The 17441-nt window shown below is 38.4% G+C and overlaps 2 protein-coding genes across 13 annotated transcripts in view; one reads left to right on the top strand and one right to left on the bottom strand.

The window, feature by feature from the left end:
- LOC121276311 (GMP reductase 1) overlaps positions 1-983 on the top strand; it is a 112646-nt gene extending 111663 nt beyond the window's left edge. For both annotated transcript variants that reach the window (XM_041184578.1, XM_041184577.1), the window contains one exon: positions 17-983. In XM_041184578.1, the coding sequence (XP_041040512.1) occupies positions 17-197 (181 nt within the window). In that variant the 3' untranslated portion in view covers positions 198-983. The remainder of the gene's footprint in view (positions 1-16) is intronic.
- Positions 984-10260: 9277 nt separating this feature from the next.
- Positions 10261-17441, bottom strand: part of atxn1a (ataxin 1a) — a 439854-nt gene continuing 432673 nt past the window's right edge. For 10 of the 11 annotated variants that reach the window (XM_041183900.1, XM_041183902.1, XM_041183899.1 and 7 more), the window contains 2 exons: positions 11858-12368; positions 10261-10434 (listed from right to left, as the gene is read on the bottom strand). In XM_041183900.1, the coding sequence (XP_041039834.1) occupies positions 10349-10434; positions 11858-12368 (597 nt within the window). In that variant the 3' untranslated portion in view covers positions 10261-10348. Of the gene's footprint in view, positions 10435-11857; positions 12369-12870; positions 13051-17441 lie in introns of those variants that run through there. The other variant, XM_041183906.1, reaches the window with a different exon arrangement.

Raw genomic sequence — 17441 nt, 5'->3', positions numbered from 1 at the left:
TTCCTTTTCCATTCAGGGCTTCAGAAGGCAGAACAGTGGAGGTTCCATACAGAGGAGATGTGGAGAATACAATTCTTGACATTTTAGGGGGATTACGTTCAACCTGCACCTACGTGGGAGCTGCTAAACTGAAGGAACTGAGCAGGAGAACAACATTTATTCGAGTAACGCAGCAGTTTAACCAAATGTTTTCTTAGCTTGGGCTCTCATGACAAAATAAACTGAAGAGTTCCATTTCTGCAGTGATGTCTCATGCAAAAGCTTGAGTGTAGTTCAATATAATTTTCACTTTTGCGTCGTGCAATATTATTTTGCTGTTTCCCTGGTTTGAAGCTTTAAAAAAAATTGGACCCATTGCCTCTAGAATCTTAACTTTCAGCAAGGTTTGCAATGTTTCCTTTGTCTGTACAGTCAAAAATATTCCATAGCTGTGAAGCACTTCACTGAAGACAACACTGCAAGATGAAAAATCAGTAATTGCTTCAACCAAATTATTTTCAAGTATTAAAAATATGGGGCACTACTGCCTAATATAAAAACCTTTCAATCACTGCTCAGGAGTATACAATTGTGAACATTGTGAAACCATAATGTAATTTATTTAAACAAGTATTTTTGATTATACAATACTGCTTAAGCTATGTATATTGTCTGAGGATATGGAATGAAAAATTAAATACTTAAAACAAATGATTCATTTTAATAGTGTGCAGCTCCCTCATGTAATAGTGATATTACAGGAGTGGAATTGACCATAAAGATAAAAGATAGAGACAATATCACATCTGTTGGAGCTCTCCAAGAACACAGTGTGCCAATTTTAAATTTTTTTGAACTGATACTATTTTTATGCTTCAAGATACATCACATTGCTTAATTTTGTTTTGAAATACTTCCTTAGGCAGTGAATTATGAAAGTAGAAACAAATTATGTAGTTCACTTCAAATCCTATTATTAAACCTTTGGTGGTATAATGATGTCAGTGACGTCTTGAGTCAACCATTCTTTTGCTGAAATTGGGCAAGTAAAGCTGATCTATACATGCAGGGAACCAAAATCTGGTTAGCCACATGATATCTATTTGGAATCTGCTAAATTTAGAACTTTTTAGCTTTAATCTGGATTAAGCAGCTAAGATTTGAAATGTCCAGCATATAGTGACTACTTAATACAGTTCGATTATATGTAGCGTTGCAAGCAAATCACCTCACATAACAGTGAAGAGTTATTAAAAAAATTCCATGGCACTGATCATATCGTACAACTTGTAGAAATAGTTGACAATGTTTCTTAAACTTTATACATAGTTGAAATCTTTTTTAAAAACAGCTTTGAGTTCCAACAGAGCTAATAAGCCAGAGTATGTCACACAGCCAGCAGTAGAATCCAGGTATTGGCGTCCAAGGCCAAAGGAATATAGAAATGTTCAGGAGAGAAAAGATGACTGCCTTCCATCTTGTTAGCTTCAGTGTCAGGGTATTATATCTCATGATATTTCTCATACATCTCCATTAAGTTTTGAAACAGGTACGTATCTAACTCATAAAATTTTGAGTACAGTCAGCCCTCAGTTTTCCTTGACAGTCATTCTCTACATTCGCAACCCTCTGCTTAAAGTAGATAAACCGAAATCTTTTTTTCATCCAACCTCATCTAAGTTTGAGACCATGCTCTCCTAATATAGAATCTGTAACTTTTAAACATGCTGACGTTTAGTTGTCTAAAAGCTAATAGTGCTTCGAGTGCTTAAGTACAATCAATCCTGAACCTACGCTTTTCCTGTATCAACACTCTCAGCTTGTGCAACATCTTCTCAATTTACCCAATCACAGTTGTCTAATTAATTTGTACAAAGTTGTCATAAATGATTCAGATCCGGTAGTTTTATGGGGTAGTTTAAACAATCCATGTACATTAATTAGCATTATACACTATGGCAACAGCTCCCAAAGCCAAACTCGGGTGACAGTCATGGCTCAGTTGGTAGCAATCTCATCCTTGAGTCATAAGTTGTGGGCTCGAGTCATACTTCAGAAATTTTAGGCTCTAACACTTCAATGCAGTACTAGGAACTGCTGCAATTTTTTTTTATATTTGCCCTTGGGATGTGATTGTCACAGGCAAGGGCCGCATTTATTGGTCTTCCCTGATTGCCCTTGAGAAAGTGGTGGTTAGTCTCGAATCACTGCAGTCCATGTTGTTTAGGTACATCCACAGTGCTTTAATTTTTTAGTAGTTTGATACAGCTGAATAACTTGCAATGCCATTTCACAGAGTACTCGAGTCACATGTAGGCCGATGTTTCCTCCCCTCAAGGACATGAGTGAACCAGATGGGTTTTTATGACAAATCTAGTTTCACGATTAATTAATAAGACTAACATTCTATTCCAGATTTATTAATTAATTGATTTTAAATTCCACCAGCTGCTGTGGAGATTTGAACACATGTTTCTAGGGCATTAGTTCAGACCTCTGGATTACTAGTCCAGTACCATTACTGTCCCAGGAGATGCTGTTTGAGGTTTCAGATGTGACATTAACCTGAAGCTCATCTACCCTCTGGTGGACATAAAAGATCACATACACGATTCAAAGAGCAGGTGAGTTTGCCCCAGTGGCCTGACCGATATTTATCTATCAACCAATATCCTAAAACCTCTTCTGGTCATCCTCACACTGCTGCTTTTGGAACCTCACCATGTGCTTATTGATGCGTTTCCTTAATTACGCTGATTACACTTCCATATTTTTTAATTAGCTGTAAAGCTCTTTGGGATATCCTGAGGCTGTGAAAGGTGCAATGTCTTTTTTGCTGAGATCACTGCAGAATCAAAATACTGCCCTTTAAATGCTAAGCTCCCCATTCATTTCGGTAGCATTAGCCCTTAAAGTACACCCACATTATCTTTTTTTATTTTTTTCCTGTGAACTCCCAAACTGAAACAATTATAGGCAGCAACTGCACACCATATCATGATTCACAGTTTCTTGGTGAAACAACTGGGGTAATAGCAAGTTACAGAACATTGATGACATAAAACACATGATTTGAATGCCACAGGATTTACAGGCAGATAGAACCTACTTTAGAAAACACTAGGACAATATTAATGTATACATTTTATTTAATAAAAATTCGAAGCCAAGGCATCAGCTAGATCCTATCTAGTTTTAGACTTGGCAAAAGTTGGAAGCTTTCAGATCTACAAAGCACACATCTCTATAGGTTTTTCGGTCCTCCCTCCACTCTACAGTAATCCAACATTTCCAACACAACAGTTTTTGTGGTAGGGCCCACACTGAAAATGTGGAAAATACCATTATTAGCAATGTCTTAAGTTTAACGCCACTGGAATAACCAATAAAGTACATATTTTGCTCGAGTGTTGCTGAAAAAAGACATTTTGTCAAAGCTTTTCATCTTGCACTCATCAGGACAATTGCAAGAATACCAATGTCAAGGGAAGCAACAGCTTTATACCATATGAGAAGAGAGTGCTGATTGGTTGGCAAGTGGACTCTGGTAGAGGCATTGCCATGGAGAATGTACCAGTTAATGGTGACTGACAGATAACTGCCAAGCATTATTTGAAATTTAAGCCAAGCAGCTTGACTCTCATTGATCAAGGCATTGCCCTGAGGAATGAACCAGTGAATGGCTATCACTTATTTTGTTCAGCTGAAACAGGCACAATGTGTGTTCATGTTCTGTCTGTAAAGAGCAGGGCCTTGTGTATTAATATATGTAGCTTCCAGTACACACAAATGTGCCACACTGCAAGCCTGACAATCTTAAATTGGTTGTCAGCGTAATCCTTAGCACACTGGGGATTATTTAGCAAATGTCCAATCGTGGAATCACATCTAATGTTGGACACTGTTTTGAGTTTTACAAGCATGGGCTGGATGTGTACAGTCTGACCCTTGCCCCTTGTGAACAGTGGCTGAGATATGCTGTTTGATACAATTCGCCAGTCTTTGGGACATACGGCCTACATACCAAGCATCACGTTGGCACTGAAATTCATACACCACATTACTCATTTATGTGATAGGTAGAATGTGTTTTTGGCTTGATGACAGCATCCTGTTAGTAGGGAATACCACTCGTGTTGCTACTGCATAGTAGCAGCCTGAAACAGCTAGCTTTACCTGTTGCTCAAATTTTTGAGATAGATTAGCCTAGAAGGGTAAGGTGAGGTAGATGAGGCACTTTTCAGGGCCGAAAACGATGGCCTGTTCATGAGTTTGCGTGATATATGGCATGAAATGATGCATTCATAACTAGTGCATTCTACATAGCATTGCCTTTACCAGAGTCCACTAGCCAACTACTCAACACCCTCTTCTGATACAGTATAAAGTTGTTGCTTCCTGACATTGGTATCCTGATGAGTGCAAAACAAACTTTGACAAAATGTCTTTTTTTTTAAACAATACCCAAATTCTGTACTGCCAAATGGCTATTTATATTTTGTTCTGTGGCAATGAGTCCTGGACCAAATGGTTCTTCACAGAACAGCAAGGCGCAATTTTACTACTGTCAATGTGCTATGGGTGGTCGTGGATGTTTGCAGGGAGAAGGATGGTTAGGCAAAGTGAACTACATCACCATAAAGTAATATTCTATATGCTACTAAACTACTGTGGTATTACAGAATCAACTCTGCTCACTGGAAAACAGAACATGAATTGAAAATCTTATCCTTTTTTTACATCCGGCCTCTCTCAGCATATAAAACTTGCTCCCTTAGCTTGTAACGACTCTATGTTTGGGTCAGTGCAATCAAGGGCAATCCCCTAGAGTAAAATGTCTTCACTTCAGACAACCACTAAGTAGATAATTAGCAATGACCTGGGAAATGATACAGGAGAACTGTAGTGCTTTGCATACTCATGTCAGCATTTTTCCAAACCCCAGTGAAATTCTATGTTAACAGAAATATTAGTTAGCACAAAACATGTTTCAAAATTTTAGTTCGTGATTGAAGTTAATTTAACACCACAAAGTGAATGCAATTTCAAAGTGAAGGTGACCTATTTAACAGTAACTTGGCTTTAATTTGGACACAGAGATAAAAACAAAAAAACTGCGGATGCTGGAAATCCAAAACAAAAACAGAATTACCTGGAAAAACTCAGCAGGTCTGGCAGCATCGGCGGAGAAGAAAAGAGTTGACGTTTCGAGTCCTCATGACCCTTCGAAACGTCAACTCTTTTCTTCTCCGCCGATGCTGCCAGACCTGCTGAGTTTTTCCAGGTAATTCTGTTTTTGTTTTTAATTTGGACAGACTGCTTCACCTTTGGGTTCCAGTGGAAGCTGAGGAGCTACAATAGAAAAAAAGTTTCCTTTTGTCTAAGCAAGTTGCAGGATGACATCCTCTCTCCCAAAGAATTGTTGGTTAATCATAGCAGTATTACCTATATTTTTGTGAAATCTTCCAAGATGAGGCATTATTTTTCATACTTTGACTGTAAACTGGGTTCATTTAGACACTCTTTAATATTTTACATACTTAAGTAACTCCCTCACCTAACCTCTTTTCTAGACTTCTAAGCTTCTCCAATGTTGCAGAGTTTGTCCTTTTCCATTTCTGATCAGTTTTGCTACTATTTGATATGCCCTAATACAAGCATGTCTCTTTTGTAGCATGGTGACTAAAATTGTATTGTGGCCAGTGCGTTATAAAGTCTTTGTGTAACTTGTATACTTACAAGAGTAAATGTTATGAAGCGGTGCTCTTGGTGCAGAGCTTTGCCTGCCAGGAGTACATTCTGGGAGTTTGGCCATGGGAGGATTTTCTTCTGCAGGGCCAAAAACCTCCATGTCCAAGGTCAAGGTGTGCACTCCTGGTGACCAAAGTTCCATAGGAAGCACCTATTCATAAAATACCTCAATGATTCTACTTTCCTGGCTATATATCTTAGCATTCTGTTTTTTTTTTATAGTTGGCTCATGATACTGTTCAGACATAGCAATATTGTGCTGCATGCTCATCCTTTCCTCTTCTCTTTTTGCATTAGGAGCAAATTTGACCAGGTTTACTGTTGGCTGTGTAATCATATATGTAGATTAAAAACAATAGGATTTAAGCACTGCTTCTCCTGACTGCGGAATCCAGAGCAAGAGGACACAGTTTCAGGATAAGTGGCTGTCATTTAGAACTGAGATGTGGATGCATCATCATTGACTATACTTAAGGCTGAGATAGACAGATTTTTGGACTCTCAGGGAATCAAGGGGTATGGGGAGTGGTGGCAAGTAGAGTTGAAGCCAGGATCAGCCTTAATCATATTGAATGGTGGTGCTGGTTATATGGTTTTCTCCTGCTCCTATTTCTTGTGTTCACACTTTGCACAGAAGGTTGTAAAGTACCTATTTGATATATGAAGAGCTGTTCTTTGAGCATCTGTTGAACTTCACTGGAACACTGCAGCAGGCTGAGGATGGAAATGAGTACGAGGCCAAAGTGGTGAATTAAAATGGCAAACAATCGGAAGTGCAGGGTCATGTTGTGGACTGAGCAGGGGTGTTCCACAAGGCAGTCACCCAGTCTGCAGTTGGTCTCCTTAGTGCAGGGAAGACTGCATTTGTGAGCAGCGAATACAGTAGACTAAATTGATAGAAGTACAAGTAAATCACTGCTTCACCTGGAAGGAGTGTTAGGGGTCTTGGGCAGTGGGGAGAGAGGAGATAAAAGGGCAAGTGTTACACCTGCGAATGAATGGGAAAGTGCTGTAGGAAAGGGTCAAGGTGTTGGGGCTAATTGAGGAGTGGACCAGGGTGTTGCAGAGGGAATGGTTCCATTGGAATGCTGACAGGAAGGAGAGGGGAAGATGTATTTAGTAGTGGCATCATTCTGGAGGTGGTGGAAACGGCAGAGGATGATCATTTGAATGTGGAGGCTGGTGGAGTGTAAAGTGATGCCACTGGAAGGGAGGGGAAGGAGTGAGAGCAGGAGTGCAGGAAATGGACTTGACACGGTTGAGGGCCCTGTCAACAACAGTGTGAGGGTGGTATGATGGTGAGGAAAGCTTGAGCACTCCTGAAAGGCACTTTATTGCCCTCTGGACTCAACATTGGGTTCAACAATATCAGGCTCTGATCCCCATTTTGTATTTTTTTTGCCACGTGATCTGAATCTTGTTCTTCGTGGTTTTGTTTTTGGGCAGAGCTGTTCATTATTCTGTCCTTCACACTCTGGACAATTGCTTTGCTTCTTGGCTTCAACCATTACCACTCCCTTTGTCTTTTGTTCCATGTGCTTTATTATTTAATCTCTCCTGCCCTATCCGTGACCTTCCCCTGTTCTTCCACCCCGCCCCCTTTTTAACATCATAAAACCCATCACATTTCCACTTGCCTTCTGTTCTATTCATGTTAAACTCAATGTTAACTCTTCATAGGTTTTGCCAGGCCTGCTGAGTATTTCCAGCACTTTGTTTTTATTATGCCAATGACATTTTTTTGCAGTGCAGTCTCTGTTGTAATGTAAGAAATGCAGCAGCATATTTGTGCACAGCAAAGGTAACAACTATAATAAAAACAGAAAATGCTGGAAAAACTCAGCAGGTCTAACTGACAGCAACTGTGGAGAGATAAACAGAGTTAATGTTTCGAGTCCGTATGATTCTTCTTAAGATGCTGTTAGTTAGACCTGCTGAGTTTTTCCAGCATTTTCTGTTTTTATTTCAGATTTCCAGCATCCGAAGTATTTTGCTTTTATTATAGATAATAACTATTTTTCTGTTTAGTGATATTGGTTGAGGGATACATATTGTTCAGGAGACTTAATTCATTGGTTCGCAAATGTTTTTTTAACAAAGGCACAACAATGTTAAAAACACTATCTCCTTTTTTAAAAACCTGTGTTTGATACAATTCCAAATTCTACCCTGTAATCCTGTGACTTTTAGTTTTCAGTTCTTTATTTTACCTAATTCCTCTAAGGAACTGGATATATTAAAGAAATTAAAGCAACAAATTAGTATCACATTCTCTAGTGAATGCAAAGCTCTGCTTTACTCCTATGAATAATAATAGAACCACTGTGTGCTCCATGACTAAACTGCTTAGTTGCCCGATGAGGCTGTGAAGTTAAGTGATTGATACAAAGTGCAGCAAAAAAAATAGAACTGGAAACAAGCAACTAGAGGAAACAGTTGCGGTTGGCACTGTTATTTTATTAGTACGAGTATACTGAAACAATAAACTTGTACTGGTATACAGACAATTTCTTTAAAACAAAATTTGTTCAAAGTCTGGATCAAATATTATCATAATAATGAAATAACTTCTAACTAGAAAACCTGCAAGCACCATCAAAGAAAGGGACCATAAAATTCAACAGACCCGAGTGTATCCTACAAATAGACACACCACGATTAGAAAATAGAATATGAATTCTTCCATTTGTATAATTGTTTAAAAAAAGCTAGTGCAAGTACAATATTGTACACTGGAATTACATAGAATACGCACGTGTACGGAAAACGTCCCCCTTTCACAATGAAAGCTCTTAACTATGTATTTATGCACTGAAAAAACTCTCTCATCATCAGTAAGGTGCAAAACATTTTTCCCGCCCCCATTTTCCTGCATCTACTGGCCATTGCCATTAGGTGACCACAGCTTAGTCAGTCCATGAAGAAAACAAAAAAGACAATTGCCGCCTCTAATTGATTCTCAATGGAAGACTTAAAACTTTCAATAGGTACTAACAACCAAAAACATAGCAAACTCAGGAGCAGCAGTTCATATCTGGGAACTATTCACAAACTGGCTGCACGTCTAAAGCCTCTTTGTACAGTACTTCATTCTCGCCACAGCCTGAACAGATCAATCTCCTGGACATTACAAATTAAAATGTACAACTAAATTTAACCTTCAACTTCTTTAATGGTTTTTCCCCCCTCAAATATATTACAAGGTATGAAAGTCAAAGCTAGTTTAAACAGTATCCGAGCCTTTCAAAAACTGAGTAACCTTCCACCAACATTCAAATCTCCATGTGCAATAGGTTCATGTTACCTGTACTAATCGATATGAGTGAGCCTTCACTGTTAAACCTTTCGAAAGCAGTTTGTTTACAAGGTCCTAACCAGATACAGTGCTATGATGATCCGATCAGTAAGGTAACAATATTTGAGGCTAGGTCTGTTAAAAAGAAATTAGGCTTCAGAGTTAGTGAAAGTGCTGCTTCCGGTTACATCAGTGTTCCACATGCACACCAGCCCCATCCCTGAGTAAGAGGTGTGAAAGGGTTCTACAGGTCTCTCCAATCATTCTGTCCAGACAAATTAAAAAGGTGTTGTAGGTGGAAATCTCTACTATTATAGGAACAATCAGTAAATATGTATAACTGTCTACATACAGGTGGGATTACCCTGACTACCTTTGTGTGAATTGTTTTATTTTTGTCCACTACAAACTTTTTAAAAATAGCCTGCTGTCAGTTAACTATTGCAAATCAGACTTTGTAGAGGCACATGGCTGATCTGGTTATAAATGAAAAAAGCTTTCCTTGCATTCTGATCCAGCTTTTTTGTTTAAAAAGGAGGCCAGGGACTCAGTTTAAAAAAAGGCAGCAGTACAATGATTAGCGAGAAATGCAAATAATATTTTTTCAAATGTGAATTAAAAGATGTGAACTATCAAGCTAAACTTGGCACTTTTAACAAAAGGTGGCTGCACAAGCAAACAAACTCAGAGTAATAGGCGGTCGGATCGAATAATGTGACCTAGCAATTTTCTAAACTGGAATTCTTACTTACAAATCAATATAAAACAAGTAACTGAATTGTTCACATTGCGCCTGACTATTTCCTGTAGTGTTTCTTAAGCAGAACCAGTCAGTTAAATGAGTCCCTGCTTCCATGCTGGGGGAAAAAAAATCACCTATTTAAATGTATAGTGGTACTGATTATTTTATCTAAAATCTCATATGCATCTCTACTCCATTGTTTCTCCATTTCAATTACCTCTTACCATCAAGCATTAAGAAAAATAAAAGAATGTGACTGCCCTGAGCAAGTTAATGAGAGGGCTGATGCATTTACTGAGCAGAAATTCCATTTTATCATTAGGAACCCAGCACTTACCAAGCAACGTGAATGTGCAATATATTGAAAACCTGCCCAGCTAATTTGGTGCATCGCTGAGAGGTTTAATTATAATGAACTTCTGCAATACTCAAGCCTTTTGTCTCACCATCCCCCTGCCCATTCCCACCCCCCTCCCCCTCCCCCCAACCCCAACTCCCCATTAAGATCTTGAAACAGCTTTGGAATACAATCTTAAAGATGCAAGTGCCAGCTACAAGCCAAGAAATTAGAGTTTCCAATGCTAGCTAAGCTTCAAGTTACTTGCACAAATTAAAAAAGTTATCACCCCCTGTTCACTTCCAACAGTTTTCAGTTTTGTTTGAGAACCTGTTACGAAACAAAAAAAAACTGCGTTATCAAAGGAGGCTTTGTTCATTTTAAATACTGCATTTTTGATGAATGACATTTTAAGTGTTTTTGTGTTGTGCTTCAAAAAGCACTGTGCATGTCAAACTAAAAAAGTCTAATTTAAGCTCTACTTGAAGATGACTGAGAACAAAGATTTGAATGAGTAAAATCCTGTACAATTTTTTTTTAAATCATAAGATATCACTGGTGTACACTGACATTCATGTGTAACATATAATTAAGTAGATAAGAAACCTTTTTATTACACTATTTGAAACCATGTTCAATTTTGAAAGATCTGCTATTGAGGAGCTTGATATCTTTTAAAATGGCAAGTTACTGGAAACATTTACCAATATCCTTTTGAGCTGTCTTAAGAGAGATTAATTTCATTAGATATGACAGACTTTTGAGTCAACCACTCAACTCAATATCCCATGAAACACCGTGGGAAGGTCCCAATGCTAAGGCAGGCCAAACAATGATCGCTACATTTTTTTTTAAGTTTCTCCTTTTTCAAAAAAAGGGTAGAGAAAAAAAAACAACTGACAGATTCACTGCATGATTGTTGACTCTCAAGGTGTGCAAATTGCCAAATGCTTTAAATGTACAACAGTTAAACACTGGATAACCCTAGATTTCTCTTCCAGCTTTTGTTTCAACTCTCTGGGATCTTTTCCCCTGTTTTTGAAGCATTACATTTAAAAAGTGCTTTCTGATCAAGCAGTCTTCAGTGGATTACTGCTACCATACATAATCATTCACACAAGAATCAAGATAAATGATTCTCATTCTTCCAAACAACTTGAATCGACAATTGAATCGTTCTAGACTCACATCTTCTAGACATCATTCTTCAGTTTCCTTTTCCTTTAAAGTTCAGTATCTAGCTCTATATGGATGACAGTGTTTACAGTTAATACTAAACTTGTCATTTTGGTATGACTGAGATTCAGACCAGATACCCAGTAAATAAATATTACTGAATTGCAAGTGCTTAAAGACCATCCTGCCACTCTGTTGTATTGCACAACATTCAAGTGAGCATGGGGAAAAAGAAAGTGGCACCAATCATCACTAAATATGAACTGAATTTTAAAAAAAACAGTACCAGAGAAGACATTAATGGATTCTAATCATGATAGGAATAATCCTGGTGAGAATTTTCATAAGAGCATTCAATAAACAGTGAACAGTCAGAGCTATGTGGAAAGAACATAGTTACCAGTCTCCTCCTTAACACCATTTGAAATTATTACAACATGTTATTAACAAAAAAACTAAAATAACAAGCAGATAACATGTAAATACTGGGGTTGTTTCTAGCTTTAAGTCTACAGTACAGTATTATAGATTTTATTTTTTTTGAGCTTCCACCACTCCCCAAAGTGCCTTCACTTGCCTACGTTGGACCGTCCTTCAATGCAAATCTTAACCTCCTGAGGAATGAAGGAAGGCTTGGGAAGATTCAACGGCTGCTCTTCATCTGTCTTCTCTACTTTTCGTGTTTCGGGAGCAGACCACCTCCTTTTCCTTGTTGGAGGCCTCCCGACCTCTGTTTTGTTGAGCCAAGACCTTGTAATGGTTTCAGAAAACTTCAGTTTGCCATTTTCTGAGACAACTGGTACACTTCCCTGAACAATCCCGTTCTCTCGCTCCAAGTGCCGGGGCCTGTTCTCAGATATACTATAATTCTTTGGGTGCTTCAACAAGACACCAGTCGAGTCAATAGCCTGTCCTTTCTTTATAGAGCCATTTTTCAGATTTTTCAGTGTAAGAGATATGCAAACGTCACCAACAGAAAGTTTGGAACATGGCAAACCAAAGAGTTGGGAGGTTCTCTCCGGGCAACATGATGACCAGCCTTTTCCAAAAACAAAAAAAGGGTGTTCCACCAGAACTTCAACACTGACCTGGAAATCAAATTCAACACTGTAAGTCTTCATCTGTTTAAATGCAACATACAAAACACGAGCTTCGCTAATTATACAAGCCTATTCATTATTAGTAGTTGACAAAAAAAATACAATAAAAATGCAAAAATGACAATTAGTTACAGTTTTAGATATCAAAATGTAAGTGAGCATATGAAATAAAATGACCCACCTCCCTCAATAAGATTTAAATTAAACTTGCACACAAGTTTGGAGTGGTAAATTACACCGTAAGGATCTTTAATGATTACCCCATGTTAAGCCCTCCCTCAATTACCTTTGTCAGCTTCATAGCTGCAAAGCCAATGCTGAAATTTTAAAGTGAAATCAGTTCTGACTATTGGAAGAAAAGTACACTGGAAATACACTATCAATGGTTCCACCCACTGCTCTGAAAGCTGCAGCATTCATTGAAATGATAGTTCTAAGCTAAAGAAATAAAAAACAAGACCAGGTGAAGGAAAACTTAAACTAAATAGATCTGCACATGGCTACACCAGAACTATTTACTCTGAAAACAAATGGACTCAACTGGAATGTTATTTGCTTGTAATACAAAAGGGTCACAAACCACAAGTGCTGCAGGTGATTGTAAATTAAGGCACTCCTTAGCACGATTAAAAAATCCGCCTGGAGCTTCTTGTTGTGGATTACTCCACGCCTGGTAAAGATACAAGTTCATGTTCAAAACTTCTACATCACTTTTACTGTTAAGCATTGTTCAACAGCAACTTTGATTACATCTTCAAACTTGGTGCTGGTTGTTCTGCAAATACCACAATCACCAATCATGGTTTTTATCCAGAGTTTTGAGAGAAGTCCTCATACTGTTTTCAAGTGTCAGCAATGAATTTGTTTTACATGATCTACAAAATTATATTGTAGCTAACTTGTATTTATTTAGCACCTTCAATATGGAAAACATCCTGAGGCACTTTATGGAGAGGTGGGAAAAGAGCTAAAATAGAAGAATGGGCTCAGATTCAAGGCAATAAGACTAAGATAGGATGACAAAAATTCAGTTGGAAAGATTAGTTTTGGTAAAGGTTTTAGAAGTGAACTGAAAAATGGAGAGGGAAGGAGATAAAGAGAGGAGAACTGAAGAAAGGTTCTTCCAATTGTGGGTGAAGGATGGAATTTTGTGCAATTCAAATTGAAGTTAAATTTCTGGATTCAGTCACAAACGGGTTTGGTCAGGCTGCTGACACATAGCCATAATGTTACGGACAGAATTCGTGCGGTGTCTTCCAGTCCATAATCAGGACATTTGTATGTGAGGTGAGTGTATTTCCTTGTCCTCAGTGATTTTAAATAAATTCCAGCAGCAGGCTTTTTGGTGATTTTAAAAAAGGTTATTTATTATTACATACTTGCCCCAGATGCTTGAAGCTCAACAACTCAATCACTCGTCTCACTCATACTATCACTCATGCAAGGATTAGATACAGATGAAGTTAAAGCCGTAATTATAAAAATGGACTATAACTCAGTCTCTATGTCCATATGGGCCTGATGTCATCTTAATTGAGTTGATAATAGTTGGATTGAAGATCTTTTAGAAGCAAAGGATTCTCATGAAGCTACAAAGCCTCTTGCAGACAAATAGCCAGGAGATTTGTTCTCAGGTGGACTTGGAAGCTGGAACAGTACAGTACTGTGGCTGCATTAGAAGACTTTCAGCTGTAACGGTTCAGATGTTTTTTGGGGTTTCAGACGTTTCTTTGCTGGATTTGCTTCATTCAGGATATTTTAAACTACAGTCCTTGTAAGTTAGTTTCAGTCATATGAATGCAGGCTCCAAACCACCATGATACAATGGCAGCTGACAATGGTCATTCACTCTTATCTCTGCCCTAACCTGAGTTTATTCAATGTGGCATTCAGAGACCAACAGTCTAGAGATTTCGTATTCTCAAACACTGGTTCATCCTTAATGAGATATCTGAACTTCACAGGTGGCTGTGAAGGGACTGTTATTCAGATCCATGTTTAACTAAATATTGGCCACAGAATTGAATACTGTCCACAGTTTAGTGCAACGAGGGTTCACCAGACTGATTCCTGGAATTGGCAGGATTATTCTATGAGGAAAGATTGAGGACACTGTGCCTGTATTCTCTAGAGTTTAGAAGAATGAGTGGTGATCTCATTGAAACATACAAAATTCTTACAAGGTAAATGCAGGAAGGATTTTTCCCTTGGCTTGTGGCGGGGGGTGAACATGGATGTGGTCTAGAACCGGGGACACAATCTCACGGTAAGTGGTAGGCCATTTAGGTCTAAGATGAGGAGGAATTTCTTCACTCAGAGGCTGGTAAGTCTTTGGAATTCTCTACCCTAAAGGGCTGTGGAAGCTCAGTCATTGAGTATGTTCAAGGCAGAGATGAACAGATTTCTAGATAGTAAAAACATCAAGAGATACGGGGATAATGCAGTAAAATGGCATAGAGGTAGAAGATCAGCCATGATCTAATTGAATGGCGGAGCAGGTTTGAGGGGCCGAATGGTCTACTCCTGCTCCAATTTCCTATGTTTAAATGCCCATAGTCACATATTAAGTTGCAGCCATCTTAACAGGTTTTGTGGCCACTTTCACAAAGTATAATTTTACATAGTATCCAATATCTTCAACTCATCGTGAGCATGACAATAGAGTAGCAAAAACTGTAACTAGGCTTAGTTTGAAAAATCAACTCTTTCAGTAATGACATTTTATGTTGAAAATAAATTTTAAAAATGAAAAAATGTACAAACAACAGATGTGTTGGGTGCAAGAAAACATTGAGACATCAAAAACCTCAAGGTATCATTGGACACAAGTCCAATGAATGTTACTTCATATGAATTGGCAGAAAGAAAGACATTTCTTGACCAGTTTATCATTGAAACCTGCAGTCCATGCAGCAGTACAAACAATTTAACAAGACAGCAGTTGGATGAATAGTCGACAGAAGGAAGAGATTCAATCATCTGGTATTGAAATAAGGCTTTTTACTCATCATTTACAAGATAGTATGCGGTCATCAATCATCAGAGCCAAATGGTATAACTAACAAGAGAGGGGACAGGGATATAAAAGGTGGCAGATAATTGCTGGGCATGAAGAACTGAACATTAAGATGTATTAAACTTTCTTATACAAAATTGTACCACAAAAATACATTAGCAGTTGGAAAAATAATTAATCATGTAATGCCCAACAAAATAGAATGGGTGATAGACAAGTAGGCTCAGTATAATTGGTAAATACATAACATACAGTAATATATGGGCTGGGGAAAAGATGGCATCTATCTCATTTCTTTCCTCAAATTTAAAAGGCTGCATATATTACTTTGCTAATACAACATAGTTCTAATCTTATGCTTTGAGACCATTGCTTCTTCAGAAATAATTTATGCTGTCAGTGGGAAAAACAACCAATTCTACATCCTAGTAGTCAAACGTATGTTTCAACATTGCTGGATGGCCCTGCTAACACAGAACAGAGATGACCATGAAATCATCTCTTTGATGCAGGTGTCTTAGTGTCTTGCTTCAAATTTATGTCAGTGCCTAGATCTTAAGAAGTTGCACTGATTGATCAATAAAATCAAACCAAATTTGATGCTCCAACCAGTTGGGCAGTAACAGATCATTGACTAATCTTCCTTATGACCCTATAAATCAAAAGAGAACAAGCAGCCAGAAAAATACTTCTCATCAAAGGTTAATGAATTTGTAAATTATTTTTGGATAAACTCAATTTTTGCATCGTAAGAGAGAAAAATGAAAGTATAGTAAATGAGTTTACATGCTTTGAGGTAAAGTTAATTAGCATAATAGACAGCACCCCTAGGCAGCAAACCTCCTTTCCCTTAGTTTAATGAAAGGAAATTCAGATCTGCTTTTGAACATACTGGGATGATTTTCATACATTAACTTGCATGACACATCGTACTTATGACTAAACTTTAGCAATTGGTAGCTGGCCAGGCCATTTGAGACATTAAGAGCCAACCAGGTAATTCCGCCAGGCACACACTCAGCTCCTCACCTCTTAACAGCCTTGGTCCAAACATGGACAGAAGAGATGAACTCAAGAGGATAGGTGAGTGTGATTGCCCTTGACATCAAGGCAGCATTTGACCAATTGTGGCATCAAGGAGCCCTAGCAAAATTGGAGTCATTGGGAATCAGGGGGAAACTCTCCACGGTTGGCGTCATACCCGCCATAAAGGAAGATGGCTGTGGTTAAGACCATAAGATGTAGTGGCAGAAGTAGGCCATTTGGCCCATTGAGTCTGCTCAGCCATTCAATGAGATTGTGGCTGATTTAATAATCCTCATCTCCACTTTCTTGCCTTGTCCCCATAACCCTCGATTCCCTCACTGATTCAAAATCTGTCTATCTCCACCTTGAATATGCTTAATGACTGAGCTTCTACAGCCCTCTGTGGTAAAGAATTCCACAGATTCACTACCCTGAGAAGAAATTCCTCCTCATCTCTGTTTTAAATGGGCGACCCCTTACTCTGAGATTATACCCTGTAGTCCTAGACTCTCCCACAAGGGGTAACAACCTCTCAGCATCTACCCTGTCAAGCCCCTAAGAATCTTATATGTTTCAATAAGGTTGCCTCTCATTTTTCAAAACTCCAATGAGTACAGACCCAGCTGACTCAGCTTCTCCGCATAAGAAAATCCCTCCATACCCAGGATCAAACTAGAATCTTCTCTGGACTGCCTCCAATGCCAGCATATCTTTCCTTAGATAAGGGGGGCAAAATTGCTCACAGTATTCTAGGTGTGATCTAACCAATGCCTTGTATTGTTTTAGCAAGACTTCCCAATTTTTATATTCCATTCTCTTTGAAATAAATATTCCATTTGCCTTCCTTATTACCTGTTGAACTTGTATATTAACTTTTTGGGATTCATGCACAAGGACGCCCAAATCCCTCTGTGCTGCAGCCTTTCTCCATTTAAATAATATTCAGCTCCTCTATTCTTCCTGCAAAAGTGTATAACCTCACATTTGCCCACACTATATTCCATCTGCCAAGTTTTTGC

The sequence above is a fragment of the Carcharodon carcharias genome, chromosome 3 (assembly GCF_017639515.1).
Source record: "Carcharodon carcharias isolate sCarCar2 chromosome 3, sCarCar2.pri, whole genome shotgun sequence".
Taxonomy (NCBI): domain Eukaryota; kingdom Metazoa; phylum Chordata; class Chondrichthyes; order Lamniformes; family Lamnidae; genus Carcharodon; species Carcharodon carcharias.
Note: the sequence above shows the minus strand (reverse complement) of the source record. Positions and strands in the feature narration are given on the sequence as shown.